The sequence below is a fragment of the Typopeltis vanoorti genome, chromosome 5, assembly GCF_054136105.1.
Source record: "Typopeltis vanoorti isolate ZY-2024b chromosome 5, IOZ_Tvanoo_1.0, whole genome shotgun sequence".
NCBI lineage: Eukaryota > Metazoa > Arthropoda > Arachnida > Uropygi > Thelyphonidae > Typopeltis > Typopeltis vanoorti.
Genome location: NC_143553.1, coordinates 36,586,713 through 36,604,265, shown reverse-complemented (window position 1 = coordinate 36,604,265; position 17,553 = coordinate 36,586,713). Strand labels below are relative to the sequence as shown.

General features: G+C 36.8%; 1 protein-coding gene across 4 annotated transcripts in view; it reads left to right on the top strand.

The window, feature by feature from the left end:
- The window catches only part of LOC150106320 (protein hu-li tai shao-like), a 469,862-nt gene that overhangs the window by 214,711 nt on the left and 237,598 nt on the right, over nucleotides 1-17,553 (top strand). For all 4 annotated transcript variants that reach the window (XM_090393077.1, XM_090393078.1, XM_090393076.1 and 1 more), the window contains exon 9: nucleotides 2,682-2,808. In XM_090393077.1, the coding sequence (XP_090249203.1) occupies nucleotides 2,682-2,808 (127 nt within the window). The remainder of the gene's footprint in view (nucleotides 1-2,681; nucleotides 2,809-17,553) is intronic.

Below are 17,553 nucleotides of genomic sequence, written 5' to 3'. Positions count from 1 at the left end.
TTATATAATGTTGTAAGCATTGTTATTATTTATAAAACAAACAAAATTTAATTTTTTTGTTTTTTTCCTTGGGGGTACTGCAGTGTTGCAGTGCTTATGTACAAGCTGCCACTGATACCAGAGTCATGAAGATAAGCCAAGTGGGGGTTAAGCAGATGAGTAGAGATACAAAGCAAGTGTGCTACAATTTATATTCCATTGTCTATGGAGTATAAAGGAAAAGGTGATCAGCATTCTCAAGAGTAGTACAAAGTGCATGCAAGAAAGACCAAATTAGATAATGAGTGAAAATTAGCTAAGCAGGCTAAAGTAGATGCAAAAGAGTTTTGGGTATATAGCAAATAAGAAGAATGATTATCTAAGGATGACTTGAATCAATGCTGATGGTAGGAAGGTGACAGAGACAAAAGAAATAATTGAGTAGCTGTGTGATCATTTTGCCAAGGTCTATCATCCAGATGGAGATTTGGCAGTTGCTATTTTACAATTGTAAAATCCACGCACACACACACACACACACACACACACACCCCGAAAAATATCAGTGTAAATACAACAGTGGAAGTGCATGGGCATTTCAACCTGTTTATGACCCAAATATGTAAGAGTAAATTGGCAATGCCACTAAGGAAGTTGTTCAATTTAAGTCTCAGCTCTCTCAAGGTTCTAAGGCAGCAGAAAGAGGTAAGATAGTTCCATTACATAAAGTTGGCTCTAAGACAGAAGTGGCAAATTACAGTTAAATTAATACCTCAGGAATAGTGTTTATTGGAAAAGTTGTTTAAGGGTTAAATCCAGCAATGGTTGAATAGGAATACGATACTCTATGATAGGTAGCATAACTCTCATGAATAGTGAGCTGCTGTTAAACACCAGAGTAGTATATGGCAAAGTAGAGTCTGGGATAATAAGGGTGATTTGTGAGTGCCTCAGGGTTCTGTTCTAGGGCCACTGCTCTTTAATTTGTACATGAATGATATAGGGATTGATATAAAGTGGGGAGGTGAATATTGTTTATGAATGATACTGAACTGGGGAAGACAAAGTCGATAAAGGTGATGTTGATATTCTGGAGGATGAGTTAAATAAATTGGAATCGGGGTAAAGGATAATGTTTGTCAATTTAATGCTTCAAATTGTAAGGTTATGCATTTCAGGTTGAAATAATTAAATACTCAGTATCATATGGATTCATCTAAGGTTTTGAGCCAGCAATGGCACTCTGGTCCATGGCTTGCAGGAGTTAGGCAGAATTTGATGAACATATTTGTGAATGATTGGAATGCCTTGCCTGAGAGTGTTGTGTCTGCAAGGAGTTTGAGTGTGTTTAAGACATGGTATGATGAGATGTATGTGAGATAAAAGACCTTCCAGATGAGTCTTTGACTCCATGAGATCTTGGGTAATAATAATAATAATAATAATGAAATGTATGTCATAAGTATGAGTGGTAGTAATTCAGTGTCTGAATGTATTCCCTTTCTCTTCATCCACTGGCATTATAGACAGTGCCAGTTAGAAACTTGCAAACAATTAGCAAAATCATTTTCCCACACACTCCTACTAATTTTCAAACTATTAAATCTCATTCTTAAAAATTCAGACATCATGATTAGCTTTGATAATACATATGTTTTCTAATGTGACACTAAAAGCAATCCCCAGTGGGCCTATTTTATCAATCTTAAATATTGATCATTATAAACTTTTCCAATGTTTTTTGAAAATATGGCTATTTCTCTTTATCTTCACTTGCAAATTCACATGTTATTCAAACATTATGCATTCCTGTTTGATTTTTAAAATTGTTGAACCATTAAAAATTAGTAGTAAAAGTTTCTGTGGTTTCTACTCGAATACCATTTTCTATTCTGTTTTTGTTTACTGCAGTAAAAGGTGGCCTGTTGCATTCATTTTAATGCATGCAATACTGAAAGATTCATTTTGGATTACAATCTTCGGTCTAAATTGATTAAGAAGTTCCATTTCAGTCATTGCAGTGCTTCTATTCATAGTTGTCTGCAGTTGATGTAACTTTTTCCTTATTTGTCTGCTTTATTCAGAATACTGTTGATTTGTTCATTTATTCCCAGACCTCTGCCTATTTTTGCTTTATTCTCAGGACATTCAAATTTTTCTCTAATCACCTATCACTTCTCTTTAGTACAGGCACTGTTAATTTCATGCTTTCTTTTATCCATAGTCATTGTAAAGGATATTAAATTTTTAATTTAATTTTAAATATATATTAATGACCAGCATGTGTTTATCCACTGTTGTTTGGAACAAAAATGAGGTGGTTTCAATGGGAGCATATATACATTGTCATTCATTTTAGAATGGCAATGCATTTTAGACTAGATGAATTCAAAAAGCATGCTAATCAAACCCCACATTAATTGAGGATTAACCGTAGTTCACAAATTTCCCATCCTTCAGATGGATTTCATAAAAATCGCAGTTCACCATATTTTTTTATTTCTTCCCAACTTTCTACTCCTTTGCGGTACTAATGTATCATTGGACCGAATACTGCTAGGAGTTTAACTTTTTGTTTTTTTAAATAAAAAAAGAATGATCCATAGTGAATTGAAATACATGATTACCATAATTATATATAGATTTAAATGAAATACTTCTTTTCATATATTATAATTTTATTTTATTTTGTGTGTGATTAGTCCCCTCAAGAAACTGATGGAAGGAAAAAAGACACAAGATAAAATGCGCTGGGTTAATTCTCCCAATGTATATCAAAAAGTGGAAATTTTAGAGACTGGTACAAGTGATCCCAAAAAAATCACCAAGGTAAATTAATAGTGTTATTAATGCTTTTTTAGGCCTTAAATTTTTTTGATGCTGAACAAAAATAAGTAGGATATTGTCATATGCTTTTAATCTTTTTTTATTTTTAGCATAGATAATACTTTGGTAATTGTAGTTTATTAACATACACAATAAAGGAATCACCATATTGATGATTGAATTAAATAGTACGAGCATATTTCAAAATGAGGAATTGGACATTGAAATTTATTGCACTTATGGTTCTACCAAGGAAGAGGTGGAGGAATTTTTTGAGTCATTAGAGAAGGCAACTTGCATAAAGAATAATGAAAAGCTGGTCTTTGATGGAGGTTTGAACAGCAGAGTATAAAATGAATACCAGACATACAGGAATGTTTTTGTATGAATTGAGAAGAAGAGCCAAGAATGTGAATGAGTCAGTGAGAAGATTATGCAATTTGTAGATGTATGTAGTTAATATGATAGATGAAAGGATCGATATGCCTGATGGCCTACAGTTCAAAAGGTTTTGGAGTTAAATGTTCAAGAAGAGCAGATATGAAGAAAAGGGAAAAGCTAATAGTACTGGTAAATACCTATGAGGTTTCTGTTTGACACAGAGTAGTCATCACTAACACCATGCTCCACACATACAGGAGTATGATGTTAGTGATGTGTACAAATTCACAGGAAGAAAAGACAGAAAAAATAAATCTTATTGACTTCTGTAATTCTGGATAGTGATATCTTCACAGTGATTCTCGAGTCAGCTATGTAGCCAAATCTTTCCTTTCCTCCCTTTTTTAACAGGCTGAGAATGACTCTCAAACAATTCCTTCACAGTATGTTCAACATTACGTGGAGTGTCTGATTTCATCCATTCAGTTCACCACATTTTCTGTTTTAATGAATTAATTGAAATTAGCTTATTTCGAGCAATTTTATTTAAACACAAAAAAAAAAAAAAAATTGGATAGGGCTGATATAAGTAAGCATTAATTTCTTTCCCCCATTTACAGTGAATCAGGTGTTTTTATATAATGTTCTGTTGCGAAATTTAATTTATTAATATTATAAGTAAATTCAATTCATCTCCACAGAGAGAATAAAAATTATGTTAATCATTTTGTGAGTCTACTGCCTTGGTATGAATTGAGAAGAAGAGCCAAGAATGTGAATGAGTCAATGAGAAGATTGTGCAATTTATAGATGTATGGAGTTCATTTGATAGATGAAAGGACTTCAATATGCCCGATAGCCTAGACTTCAATAGTTTTGGAGTTAGATATTCAAGAAGAGTGTTGTTCAGTGATAGGTTCAAACTGCAAAATCAGGCAAACTAGAGATTGTGTGTGTGTATGGGGGGGGATGCAGTCAAGTGGGGATTCAGCTATGTCTGAGGTAAATGAGTGTGTGTGTACAGAAATAATTATGCAATGATGAATGCAACTTCACGGATTTCAAATTCAAATGGGTTGGTAATGACATTCATCATCATTAGTGTTCTTTCTCTTGACAGGTCATGGTATAACTCAGCAGATTCTCTTCCCCCAATTTCCTCTTCTTTTGCTTCCTCCTTCATTTCCTGATATCTTCTTGTTCCCATTATATCATCAAGTATCGTTAGTCGTCTTCTTCTAGGTTAAACATGGGTCCGAGGGGATGTTGAAATGCATATACACGATTGCCAGCAGTGTCAGAAATAAGGGAAAGGAGTTTTTGGCATTAGTCAGCTCGATTTGGCCAAAAATTGTAGGCATCAATGAGACCTGATATAAAATGATATAGGTACAGAGACAGAATGTAAAGAGTACAGTTGAACCTCGGTTGTCGAACGCCTCTGTTCTCAAACAATTCAGATCGGGAACATATTTTCCGAGCAAAAAATGCCCCGGTTTCTGAACAGAATTTTGGTTCCCAAACAGACATTCGCCAACCACGTACTGAGCTGTAAGGCGAGAAAGCGTCAGTTACGCGGCAGCCTTCATTCAGTGCAGACACCTGCTCGAATTTGCAGTGAGTTTTCTTGATTTTCTTTTTTTTTTTCTCTTTTTTTTTTTTCATAAATTATTATTAATTAAGCCACCTGGGCTGCAGAACAATAGTGATAGAACCAAAGTGAAAAGAAAAGTTGTTAGAACCACGATAGAGAAGAAAAAAGAAATCATATCCAAACATGAAAATGGCGTTTGTCTCGAATCTTGCTATGCAGTTCGGTATGGCGAAATCAACGATATGTACAATACTCAAAATTAAAGAGGCGTTCAAGAGAGCTGATGTTGCAAGAGGAGTGAAAGTTCTTACTAAACAAAGATCGCAGACGATTGAAGAAGTGGAAAAATTGTTGCTGATTTGGATAAACGAGAAACAGTTAGCTGGTGATAGTGTTTCTGAGGCTATAATCTATGAAAAAGTGAGCCGATTACATGATGACCGGTTAAAGAAAAACCCTGGTACGAGTGCTGATACTGATGTGTTCAAAGCTAATAGAGGGTGGTTCGAGAAATTTAAGAGGAGAAGCGGCATACGTAGTGTGCTTGGGCATGGGGAGGCTGTGAGTTTGAACTGAGAAGCTGCTGAGAAATATATGCAAGAATTTAGTGACTATGTAAAGGCTGGGGGGTTTTCTCACCCAATGTATTCAACTGTGATGAAATCAGCCTATTTTGGAAATAATTGCCAAAGAGGACCTACAACACTCAGGAGGAAAAGGCATTGCCAAGACACAAGCCAATAAAGGACAGGCTGACTCTTTTGCTATTTGGAATCGCAAGTGGGGATTTCAAGGTCAAGCCATTGCTTGTGTACCACTCTGAGAATCCGAGGGTGTTTAAGAAAAATAACGTGATGAAAAGTAAATTGCCTGTTATGTGGAGGGCTAATATTAGAGTTTGGGTAACCAGGCAATTGTTTATTGAGTGAATCCATGAAGTCTTTGCCCCAAGTGTGAGAGAATACCTTGAAGAAAAAAATTTGCCAGGTTGTGAAAAAAAAAAAAAGATGCCTTCTTGTGATGGACAATGTTCCTGCTCTCACCCTCCAGGCTTGGAGGAGTCTGATTTTATCACAGTGAAGTTCTTGCTCCCTAACACAACTTCTCTAATTCAGCTGATGGACCAGCAGGTTATTTCAAACTTCAAGAAACTCTACACCAAACCACTGTTTCAATGGTGTTTTGAAGTGACCTCTGACACAGAATTTACACTCAGAGAATTCTGGAAAAATCACTTCAACATCCTCCATTGCTTAAGTATCCTTGACAAAGCCTGGCCTCAAGTGACTTACAGGACGATGAACTTGGCCTGGAGGAAATTGTGGTCAGACTGTGTAGCAGACAGAGACATTGAGGCTGAGCATGTTGCTCTTGTTGATGATGGCTTGGAAGTTGACAATGCTGATGTGGAGGATCACAGGAATGAGCTCACCACGGAAGAACTGGAGCACCTTCAGAAGGAGCATAAGACGGAGGTGGAGGAAATGTCTTCAGACACAGAGGAAGGGACTGATGATGTTCCTACTTCTTTGATCAAAGAAATGTGTGTGAAATGGGGTGAGGTGCAAAGTATTGTGGCAAGATAGCACCCTCATAAAGCTGTTGCAAACCGCATCATAAACCATTTCAAATGTCTCACTTCAGAAATATTTTAAAATGCAGGCAAAACAAATTTCATTGGACAGGTTTTTAGTGAGACAAAGGCCCAGTGTGTCTCAAGCAGAGTCTAGTGGTGCCAAGAGACAGAAAAGAGAAAGAGAAAAAACCCAGAAGGACAGTAACCTGATGTTTTTATGGAAGGGAACGCTCCTTACTCACCTCCTTCCATTTACACCATCAACTCTCCTCCGTATGTATAGTTAAAGTGAAGTTAAATTTTTGTTTTTATTTTATCTATTTATTGTGTTTATTCTTTTTATGTAAGATTTAATGCATTTTCAATATGTTTGTATACGATCTTATGCATGAAGTACTGTTGTAAAGGTTTAAATAAACAATCATCTGGGGTTCGGGAATGGATTAATCCATTTATATTAATTCTTATGGGAAAATGGTTTCAGTTTTCGAACAGCCTTCGGGAACGAATTAATTTTGACAACCGAGGTTCCACTGTATTGTATTTTCAGTGAGGTTAGCAGGAATAGGACAGGAGGTGGGATATTGCTGATGATAGCTTGAAGAACTTCAACCAGCAAAATTAGAAGTTAGGGGGAATTTAGATCTGGGGAGACATTTCATTTGAGGGTATTTGGTGTGAAATACAGGTCAATAGGGCAAAATATATTATTGGTTGCTGCTATAGACCAGAGACCCGCAGAAAGATGTGGATGCCATGCATCGGCAGATTAGCACAAGTGCAGGCCAAGCAATTATTATGGGGGACTTCAACTATGGGAACAGAGAATGGAGGGAGGAAAGTGACATGGCAAGATGGAAATGGAATTTTTACAGTTGTTAAGGGATAGTTACCTGAAACATCATCCGATGTAGAGGACCAGGAATTTGAGAGTCCTGGATTTGGTAATAGCATAAGATGATATATCAAGGTATATATAATAAGGTATACAATCAAGGTACACCTGCCTTCATTTGGGGAGAGTGACCAAGAAGTCTTGTTCTGTTAGGTTGCTAAACAGAGAATTCTCCATAGAACGAGTTTATATTAAATGAAATATAAAGCTGGTAATTATGACAGACTTAAGAGTCATCTCAGAGCAGTGCCATAAGTTAAGCAACTACATGGAAAGAGTGTTGGTAGTTCATGGGAAGTGGTCAGGAATCATTCGAGAGAAGCAATATCAGACTGCATACCATGGTCAGGAGGATAAGCCAAGTGGAGGTTAAGTGGATGAGAGATAAAAAAACAAGAACGAAAAAAAAAAAAAAATAAATAAAATAAAATAAAGTAATATAAAGATTAGCGTACTCGTGAGCAATACAAAATGCAAGCAAGAAGGGTGAGTGGTATCATAAAGAAGGCCAAATCAGATGATAAGAGAAAATTTGCTAAGCAGGCCAACGTAAATACAACAGTTTTGTTGTTATGTAGCAAGTAAGAGAAAATGACCATGGAAGGATGACTGTAATCAGTGCAGATAGTAGGAAGGTGACAGAGGCAAATGAAATAATTGAGTTGCTGAGTGATCACTTGTCAAGGTGTCTCGTCCAGGTGAAGATTTCTCAGTGTCTGATGTTAACAGAGACTCATGCCAGAGATATAGATGAGTGGGAAATGCTCAGCATATTGAAAACTATTAATCAGCTGAGTACTTCCTGTACAACAGTTGACCTGGATGATGTGTCATCTCATGTACTACATGAATGTGCAAAGGAATTGGCATTGCCTCTGATGAAGAAGTTATTCGATCTAAGTCTCAACTTTGGTTAAGGTTCCAGGGGAGTGGAAAGAGGGTAAGATAGTTCCATTGCATAAAGTGGTGAAAAGACAGATGTAGCAAATTACAGACCATTTAATATCTCAGGACTAGAGTTAATGGTATTGCAAAAATTGGTTAAAGGTAAAATGTAGGTAAAATGATAGCAAAATTGGATGAGAGAAATGGCTACACTATGATATTGCTGGACTTTGCAAAGGCATTTAACAGCACTGTATGGGAAAACTATTACATAAGTTTGAGCAAATGGGAATAGATATGAAGCTGTTAGCATGGATAGGGGAGATGGCTGATAGACACAACAGAGTAGTATATGGTGCAGTGGAATCTAGGAGAATGATGGTGACCAGTGCAGTGCCTCAGGGTTCCGTACTAGGGCTACTACTCGTTAATTTCTATATAAATGATATAGAGAAAGATATAAGGGGAACTATTCAGTTGTTTGCTGATTATGTAAAACTGGGGAGGACAAGAGTTGATAAGGGTGACATAGCTATCCTGTAGGATGATTTATATAAATTAGCATTGTTGGTGAAGGATAATAATTGTAAATTCAGTGTTGCAAAATGTAAGGTTATGCACTTTGGATTGAAAAGAATTCATACTTTGTATCACATTGATGGTACTAGATTACAGGAAACTGATGAGGTTAGGGATCTTGGGGATGGTGGTGGACAGAGATTGAAGTTGTGAAAGTTAGCAATAGAAAGACCAAAACTACAAAAATAGGAACATAGAAAACTTCAGCTGTATTTTCAATGAAGAACATATAACTTTGCCTCAATAAGGCATGGTTTATTTATTTATTCGTATGGCATGAATATCAAATCATGCAGTACAATACACTTTAACAACATATAAAATTAAAAGTCAAAAGTCATTTTAAAAACCAATAAAATTAAAAGGTTACATCCATATTGGTCAGATAATGCATAGCTTCGGGTGTAGCACTTAAAAAGTCCATTTGTCTCCTGAATATGCTCTGAGATAACACTGAGTCACAATATGGTTCACAGTTTGTCTCTGAGCTCCACAATCACAATGCAGGGATGGTTGTTTACCCCATTTAAAAAGCATGTCCGCACATACACCATGACCAGTTCGTATTCTATTAAGCTGAGTCCAGGATTTTCGTGGGAGGTGTGAGCAAGCATCAAAACTTTCTTGTAATTCATTGAGAGAAAATTTTGTAATGTCATCTGTATGGCTCTCCCACTGTTCTTGCCACTTTTGCTTCAAGTCATAGTTAGAATGTAGTAGTAGTTGGGCTAAGTGTAGTGGTGGATGTCTTGATCTCAATCGTCGTACACAGTCTGGGAGATCTAAATGTATTGGTAGGGCTGTGTTCTCCAAGATTTTCTTATACTCCTGTAAGAGAGCCTTAGTCCTGCGCAGATTCGGTGGAACAATGTTACTAAGAGCTGGAAGCCAGTGTGTGGGCGTTGATTTAATTGTGCCAGAAATCAGTCTCATTGTATTATTTAGTTGGCTATCAACAAGTTTAACATGTGTGCTATTTAGCCACACTGGTGAGCAATATTCGGCAACAGAGAAAACTAGACCAAAAGCAGTAATCTGCAGATTATCGGCTGTTGCTCCCCATGTCGTGCCTATTAGTTTTTGTATTATGTTGTTATGGGTTCTTAACTTAGCAGAAACGTTTGTTCGGCGTTGCTTATAAGAGAGCGTGCAGTCCAGGGTAACGCCCAAGTACTTTGGAAACTTATTGTGTCGTAGTAAACATCCTTCAAAGAAGATATGTAAAGTGACATCTGCCATGTGATTATTAAGGTGAAAGCTTGATACTTCTGTTTTGTCTGGATTGAGCTGGAGCCTCCATTTTTTATAACATTCACCTATAGTTTTCAGATCTTTTGTAAGTACGTCTTCAGCCTGACTCATGTTTTTGTGTCGAATGGCAATTACAATGTCATCAGCATAACAGAACTTGCGTGAGATGGAAGCAGGCAAGTCATATGTGTATAGGTTATAAAGTAAGAGTGCCAATACTGACCCTTGTGGAAGACCATTATTAAGTTTTCGTTGTCGGGACATTTTATTTCCTAATATATCTTGAAAGAAACGTTCAGTGAGCATGGAGGAAATTAAGTGTGCAGTCCGTTTACATGGGACAATGCTAAGAAATTTGTATATAAGATCTTCACGCCATACTGTATCATAGGCTGTTGTTAGGCCCAAGAAGACAGCTGATGTTTTATCTTGCTTCTGAAATCCAGCTTCTATGTATGATGTTAAAGTGGGCAATTGATCACAGCAACCACGTTTTTCTCTAAAACCAGCTTGCTCAATCGGGACATGCTGCATAATTGGTGTGGACAATCTGTTGTACAGAAGGCGTTCTAACATTTTATAGATGCAACTCAATAAAGCAATAGGTCTGTAACTTTTTGCCTCCTGGGGTTGTTTTCCAGGTTTAAGAATAGCAACTATTTTTGACTTCTTAAACTGGCTAGGTAGTCGGCCAGTCAATAATATATCAGAAAAGAATTCACAGAGCCATTTTATAGTATTTGGCCCGCTATTAATCAGAAATTCAGGATGGACCGTCGAAGCCTGGGGCCTGGCCTTGCCTGCTTCGATATCTTTTATGATGGCTTTTACTTCATCTATAGTGAAGATTGAGGCATATTGTGAGAAAGCAGGGGCATTTATTTTTAAAGCTCTAAGTTCTTTCTTAACTTTCTTGGTATGTTCACGGTCCCTAGGTGCCCTTGATATATTAATGATTTGATTAGCTATTTTCTCAGGGGAGATGATTGTGCTTTTTATTTTAGGTAGATTAGTTGTGGATAGTTGTTGGAGAAGATTCCAAGCTTTTCTACTTGATCGTTTGAAGTCAAGGTTTTCAACCATATCAATCCATTTTGTTTTTCGAGATGTCGAAATTCTACGCAGTCGAATTACTACGCAGCCTCGAGATTCGAGGCTGCGTAGTAATTCATCTGCTATTTCAGGATATTCACTTTTCAGGAACTCTTTGTAGAGATGTTCACTCTCTTCATTCCATCCTGGGACATAATCTTTTCTGTAACCTCTAGGGATATATTTTTTTGCAGTTGATATGATTGCTCCTAGAAATCTCTTACTCTGCAACTCTAGCAGGTATCCATCGAACACATTTATCCAATTCATTCGCAAAATTTCTCCAATTTGCTTTTTTTTAAAATTCCAACGCGGTCGTGGAAAGGATCTTGCTATAGGTAGTGTCATACCAATTTCCAGTAACACCGGTCGATGTTGACTGTGTGGGAAGTTAGAACGTACATATCGTTTTGCTGGTAATGTTTGCCCTTCTGTGTTTATTGAAACAAAACATAAGTCTGGATTAGACTCTGTTTGCCATGCTGATGATCTAAAGGTGTTTCTATCTTTGGCATCAAATACAAGGTGTATATTATTTATTTCTGCCCATTGAACGAGGGTAGTCCCGCAGTCGTTGTTGTTACGGTACTTCCATTCTTCATGATGGCTATTAAAATCACCAATCCATACTGTTGGATGTTGATAAGTAGGTATCACATCTATAGACCATGATGTTAAAGGAGGTTTATAGACATTGACTATTGTTATGTTGTGAATTTTCACACCCACAAGATGGGTATCGTTATCACATCTCGTTGTCAGGATAGAAGCATTTTCTATATCATCCTTGATATATGTTGCAATGCCATAATTCCGGTGGTATGTAGCACCAATCAGAGTGTAACCAGTTATTTTTCCTCTTCTAAAGGTCGTCTTCGTTTTCAGCATGTGTTTCTTGAGGAAGCACAATTTCAATGTTATTTTCGTGTAGTATTTTGCAGAGATAGTCACATTTTGCTCTGTTAATTCCCTCAATATTCAGTTGACACATCTTAAGGCTAAATCCCAGTTTTTTGTCAGCATTATCAATAAAATTAGAAAAATCAGTATTGCTTGACTTGCATGCCTTAGCCAGGAGAACTAAGTGTTAGACTGGCTGCCAAATCGCTCTAGCTCAATTAGCGCTACCCAGGATACACCACGAGGAGGCGAGCTAGATTACACCTCATGGCATGGTCTTTAGTGAAGATGGTGAATTCAGTATGGAAATAGACAACAAAATAAGCAAAGCTAGTATGGTGGGGAGCCCGTTTAATAAATTTTTTTAAGATATTGCCATGACTTGCTGTATCATTAAAAAAATTTTGGCTAAAATATTGCCTTTGTTCCTTTTCTTTAAATTCTTAGACTATTATTCTACCAGGCTGGTGCAGTCGTAAATCAAATCAGTTTGTCTGACTGAGGAGTGCAGGAAGTTAAGTACAGTCATACCCCGACTTATGCGAATCCGGAGTTACATGGTTTCTTGTATGTACGTATTCCCATCACGCCTCGCCACTCGTCGTATCTTTCCGGCGCGCGGTTTACATTCATACACGATTTTCATAGTCTACAAACCTTGTGATTGTTTAATGTTAAGTTTGTGATAAAAATTTTATCACATAAAAAATAATAATGTCGCCCAAAAGAAGCAAGTCTGATTCTTCTACAGCTAGCGAGAAAAGAAAAACATTAAAAGTGTACCACACACAGTGTTCCTTTGCAAGTCTGAATGAAGCTATGAGGCAAAATGAGCAACTGTCTGTTAAAGAGTTTTGGAAACGGTTTAATTTTTTAGATGCTGTAAGGATTATCGGTTACGAAATCCAAGCATGCTTGGAAGGTTGTGGGCCTTAAAGGCCTGTTAAAAAAAACCACTGGGATAGAAGGATTATCGGAGATTCTTGAGGTGTCTCCGATAGTCTCCCTTCAGTAGCGAAGAGTCTCCGATATCAGAGACTCTTCGCTACTGAAGAGACCGAAACCTCAGATCCAGTTTTACCAGAAAAGCACATGACAATTGCAAAATTAACAGAAGGTCTCGGCTTAATTAAGAAAGGTTTACAGATTTTGGAGGACATAGATTCTAACAAGGAATGAATTGTAGCCACAAGGCAAGGATTAAAAAAATCACTGGCTTGCTATGAAGAAATCTTGCATGACAAGAAAAAGATATTATGCCGTCAGACAAATCTATTAGATTTTATGAAACCATCGACATCGAAATAACTTTCTTTTTTTTATGTACGAAAAACTACAATCATGATTATATTTCTTAAAAAAATATAGGTGTTTTTGTAAATCTTTGGTCCCAATTGTATGTTTGTATATATAAATTACATGCAAAATTATACCCCCGAGTTATGCAAATTCGACTTATGCACTTTTCGTTGGTCCCACCTACCGCGTAACTTTGGGGTATCACTGTATACTGTAACCTTGTAGCCGGCGATAACTGTACTTAGAGTTTGCAGCATGTGCAGTAGGAACAAAGGGTGTGGGCAGAAAAAGAGGCGGGGCAACAAAATTTTAGATAGAAAGGCTTAGAGAACAAAACAAAATAGAGAATTTACAAAATGGCACAACATAATAATTAACGTATATTTTACAGTGGCGCAGCCCAACAGTATTACAATTTAACTAATACAAATATGTTTTTACAGCAGTTTTTGAGGATTTTTATACATGGACGTTCTCTTTTATAAGTATTTATTGTTATTTATATGGGCACTCCATGGAGTCAAGACTCATCATTGGGAAACTCTATCCATTAACACAATACCTATCATATATCTCCTTAAACCTGTTCACCATTGGGGCACTCACAACCACCTCTGCCAGTCCATTCCACTCTCCAAGTAATCAGCATACCCTTATTAACCACACTCTTAGACAACTTCCAAGTGTGACCTCTTGGTTTTCCCTATGTATTGAAAAATTTCTTCTGTGTCAATCTAATGGAATCCCTTTAGTAACTTATAAGTTTCTATCATATCCTCTCTCCTCCTACTGTCATCTAAACTCTGCAACCTATACACCCTCAATCTGTCCTCAGTAGTGAATGTTCCACAGACCTGTCACCAGCTTGGTTTCTCATCTCTGATACCCTTCTGCTACCTCCTGATCCCCATGAAATGCATTTGACCAAGTGTGTTCACAGTAGTCAACATGTGGCCGATGCACAGCCTCATAAACAGGAATAATAACTTCCCCATCTTTACTTGTCAATGTGTTCTTCAGTATCCAAGTAATCCTCTGATCATTTTGCCAACTCTTGCAGTATCTCCTCTGAATTTCAATTCTCTATCCACCATCACCCCCCAGATCCCTATTCTCATAAATTTCATGTAAACTAGTACCATTAGTAGGATATGAGGTGTGTAAACATTTCATCTGGAAGTGCATTATCATGCATTTTACAACATTGAATTCATAATCATGGTCCTTTGCCTACACTGCCAATTTATTTAAATCATTCTGCAAGATATCTATATCATCTTTATTAACTATTGCCTTTCCTAGTTTTTCATGATCAGCAAACAACTGAATATCCCCCTTCAAATTTTTTGCTATATCATTAATGTACAAATTAAAAGAGTATGGTCCTAGTATACAGTCCTGAGGCACTTCAGTAGTCGCCCTCATTTGCTTTGATTCCACTTGACTATACATGACTCTCTGATTTCTATCAGCCACCTATCCATGCTACCAGCCTCATATCCATTTCCATTTGCTCCAATTTTTGCTTCCAATGTCAAATGCCGTTGCATAGTCCAGCAGTATCATGGTGTAGCCATTTCCTTTATTTAATTCTGCTGTCACCTTATTATAAAATATGAATAAATTACTAAGGCAGGACTTACCTTTTACAAAGCAGTGCTGCATCCTAGAGTATCATTCCTATCCATCCATTCCTGAATTTTACTTTTAATCAACTTTTCCAATACTCTAATGACCACTCCAGAGATACTAATTGGTCTGTAATTTTCTACTTCTGTCTTAGAGCCATAATAGAACTATCTTATCCTCTTTCCACTCCCTTGGAACCTTGCCAGAGCTGAGATTTAGATTAAAACAACTTCGCCAGAGGTACTGCCAGTTCACCTGTACATTCTGAGGCCCACTGCTGTATTCCCATTGATATTTTTCAATATAATGATTACCTCTAGTTCATCTATCTCATTGCTAACACCAGTCTCTGTCACCTCACAAATTACAAAGTCACCAACTGGATGATATCTCCCTTGCAAAGTGATCACTTAGTAATTGATATTTCTTCTGCTTCTGTCACTTTCTGACGATCAGCACGCTATGTAGCGAAAAAATCTCTTTTGGATTTACTTTGGGCCTGCTTAGTTAATTTTCTCTCAAAATCTGATTTAGCCTTCCTTACCATACTAGTTACCCTTCATGCTTGTGCTTTGTATTGCTCACAGGTGTTCTGTGATCACCTTGTTTATATATTCCTTCCATGATGCTTTCTTTTTTTACAACCTCTGCTTTATATTGCTATTCATCCACTTAATTCCTACTTAGTTTATCCTCCTAACCCTGGGTATGAACTCTAATACTGATTTACTCAAACAGTTCTTTCACTAGTTTCTTATGCCTTGACACTGCTACAGGTTTGTCATAATCACCAACTTTGTAGTTCCACATAAACCCTTTTTTTGACTGAAATTTCCACATGTTGAGCAACCTCCTAGGACAAGACTGCATGGTCACTTTCCCTGATCAGTGGTAGAGTTGCTACTGCAGTTATAGATAGATCTTCTGATGCTATTACCAGATCTAACACTCTCAAATCCCTGTGCCTTCCATCATGTGCTGTTTCAGGTAATTATTCCTTAGTAACTGTGTAAATTCCATTTCCATTTTGCAATGTACCCTTTCCTCCTACTCACCGAACAACACTTTCTCCAAGTATCTAACTCCAGAACCATTTACGTGCAGTCCATCAGGCATATACAGATCCTTATGTCTATCAAATTCAGCCGTCACATCTATAAACTGCACACCAATCATCCTGCACAATCTTCTCATTCATTCATTGGTAGTAATGGCTATTCTTCTCAATTCTGTCCTATCATATTAGGCAGCAGATTCACAATCTTTATTTTCTTACTCTTCATTTTCGCTTCTTCTAACAACTCTCTTCTGTCTTCTCGCAATGCATATTTCTCACCTTTCAAATCATTTATACCTTCCAAAACAATTAACTCGTTTGCCTCTTTCTTCTGCCAACTTAAAGGTTCACTAACATCCTTTATCTTTGCACCTGGAAAACATGTTTTTGTCACTTTCTCATTAAGCGTACATTCTTATAATCGAATTCCCATAAAATATACTATCTCTTTTCTCCCAGTGTGTCACATTTTGATGATTTTTCCCATTCAATCTTTCTTTCATTCTCTGCCCTTCTGTACCACATGCCAATCATTTCTTCAGTTGCTTGAGCTTACATGCATAAGCATGCAGTTAGCATAAGTACGATTCCTGTTACTGATTGGTGGATTTTTATATTGAGGAGATTATTCATAGATATTATCATATTATTAATCCTACCATAGAGATGATCTCTGTTTCTAACAATCATTTTTTTTTTTATTTCCGAGTGTACCTATATATTATTATATGCACAAGGGTTCACTCCAATTGGTGCAATGATCTTAACTCTTTCTTTCAGAATCCAAATAATCACTGACTCAAGACCAAAATACAAAATAAACACATTTAATAAAACAAAAACAATATATATACACTTCAAACAAATATTACATAACTAACTACAAAATTAATTGGATCCAAGGCTTTTTTAAATAAACTCACACTTAAGACTAGACTAAACACTTTGTTTGCACAATCACAAAATGTTCATAGCCAGTTTCTTTCTCTGTCAATGCCTTTCTCAATAGCTATATGACTCTATTCTTCATTTTTACAGGATCCTTTCTCATCACTTATGTAACACACATTAATTCTTCCTGACTTAATTCTGTCTCTTTTCTTCAGTAGAAATAATAGTCAGATCTGGTGTCCTTAATACAGATGAAACTTCCTAATCAGAGTTTTCTCGAACATTCCTTTAGAACGTAAATAGCAAATTCTTCTTTTATTCACTAAATGCTTATTGACAGTCTTAACTCTTCCAATAAAAAAACTTACAGTTCTACGATGCCCTTTTCGGAATCTACTATAAATCTTTCAATTAGTGTTTCCTCCAATATTCCGTTTAAAACGCATATAGCAATATTTTCCTTTTATTCATCAATACTTATTCCACTTTGAAACTTAATAGTTCCACGATTCCTTTTTTGGAATATACTATTAATTTTCTTCCGACTGTCACAATAAAACTTAAGTTCCTCTGAATCTAAATATCGTCTGGCCGGCCTGTGTTCTAAATTCCTTCCGAACGCTATCTTGTTTACTCTCCCGTTACTCAGATACCGGACGCTTTCCTTGTCAGCTGTCAATCACGCATCAAACCTCTCGGCGAGCATGCGCACTCCGTGG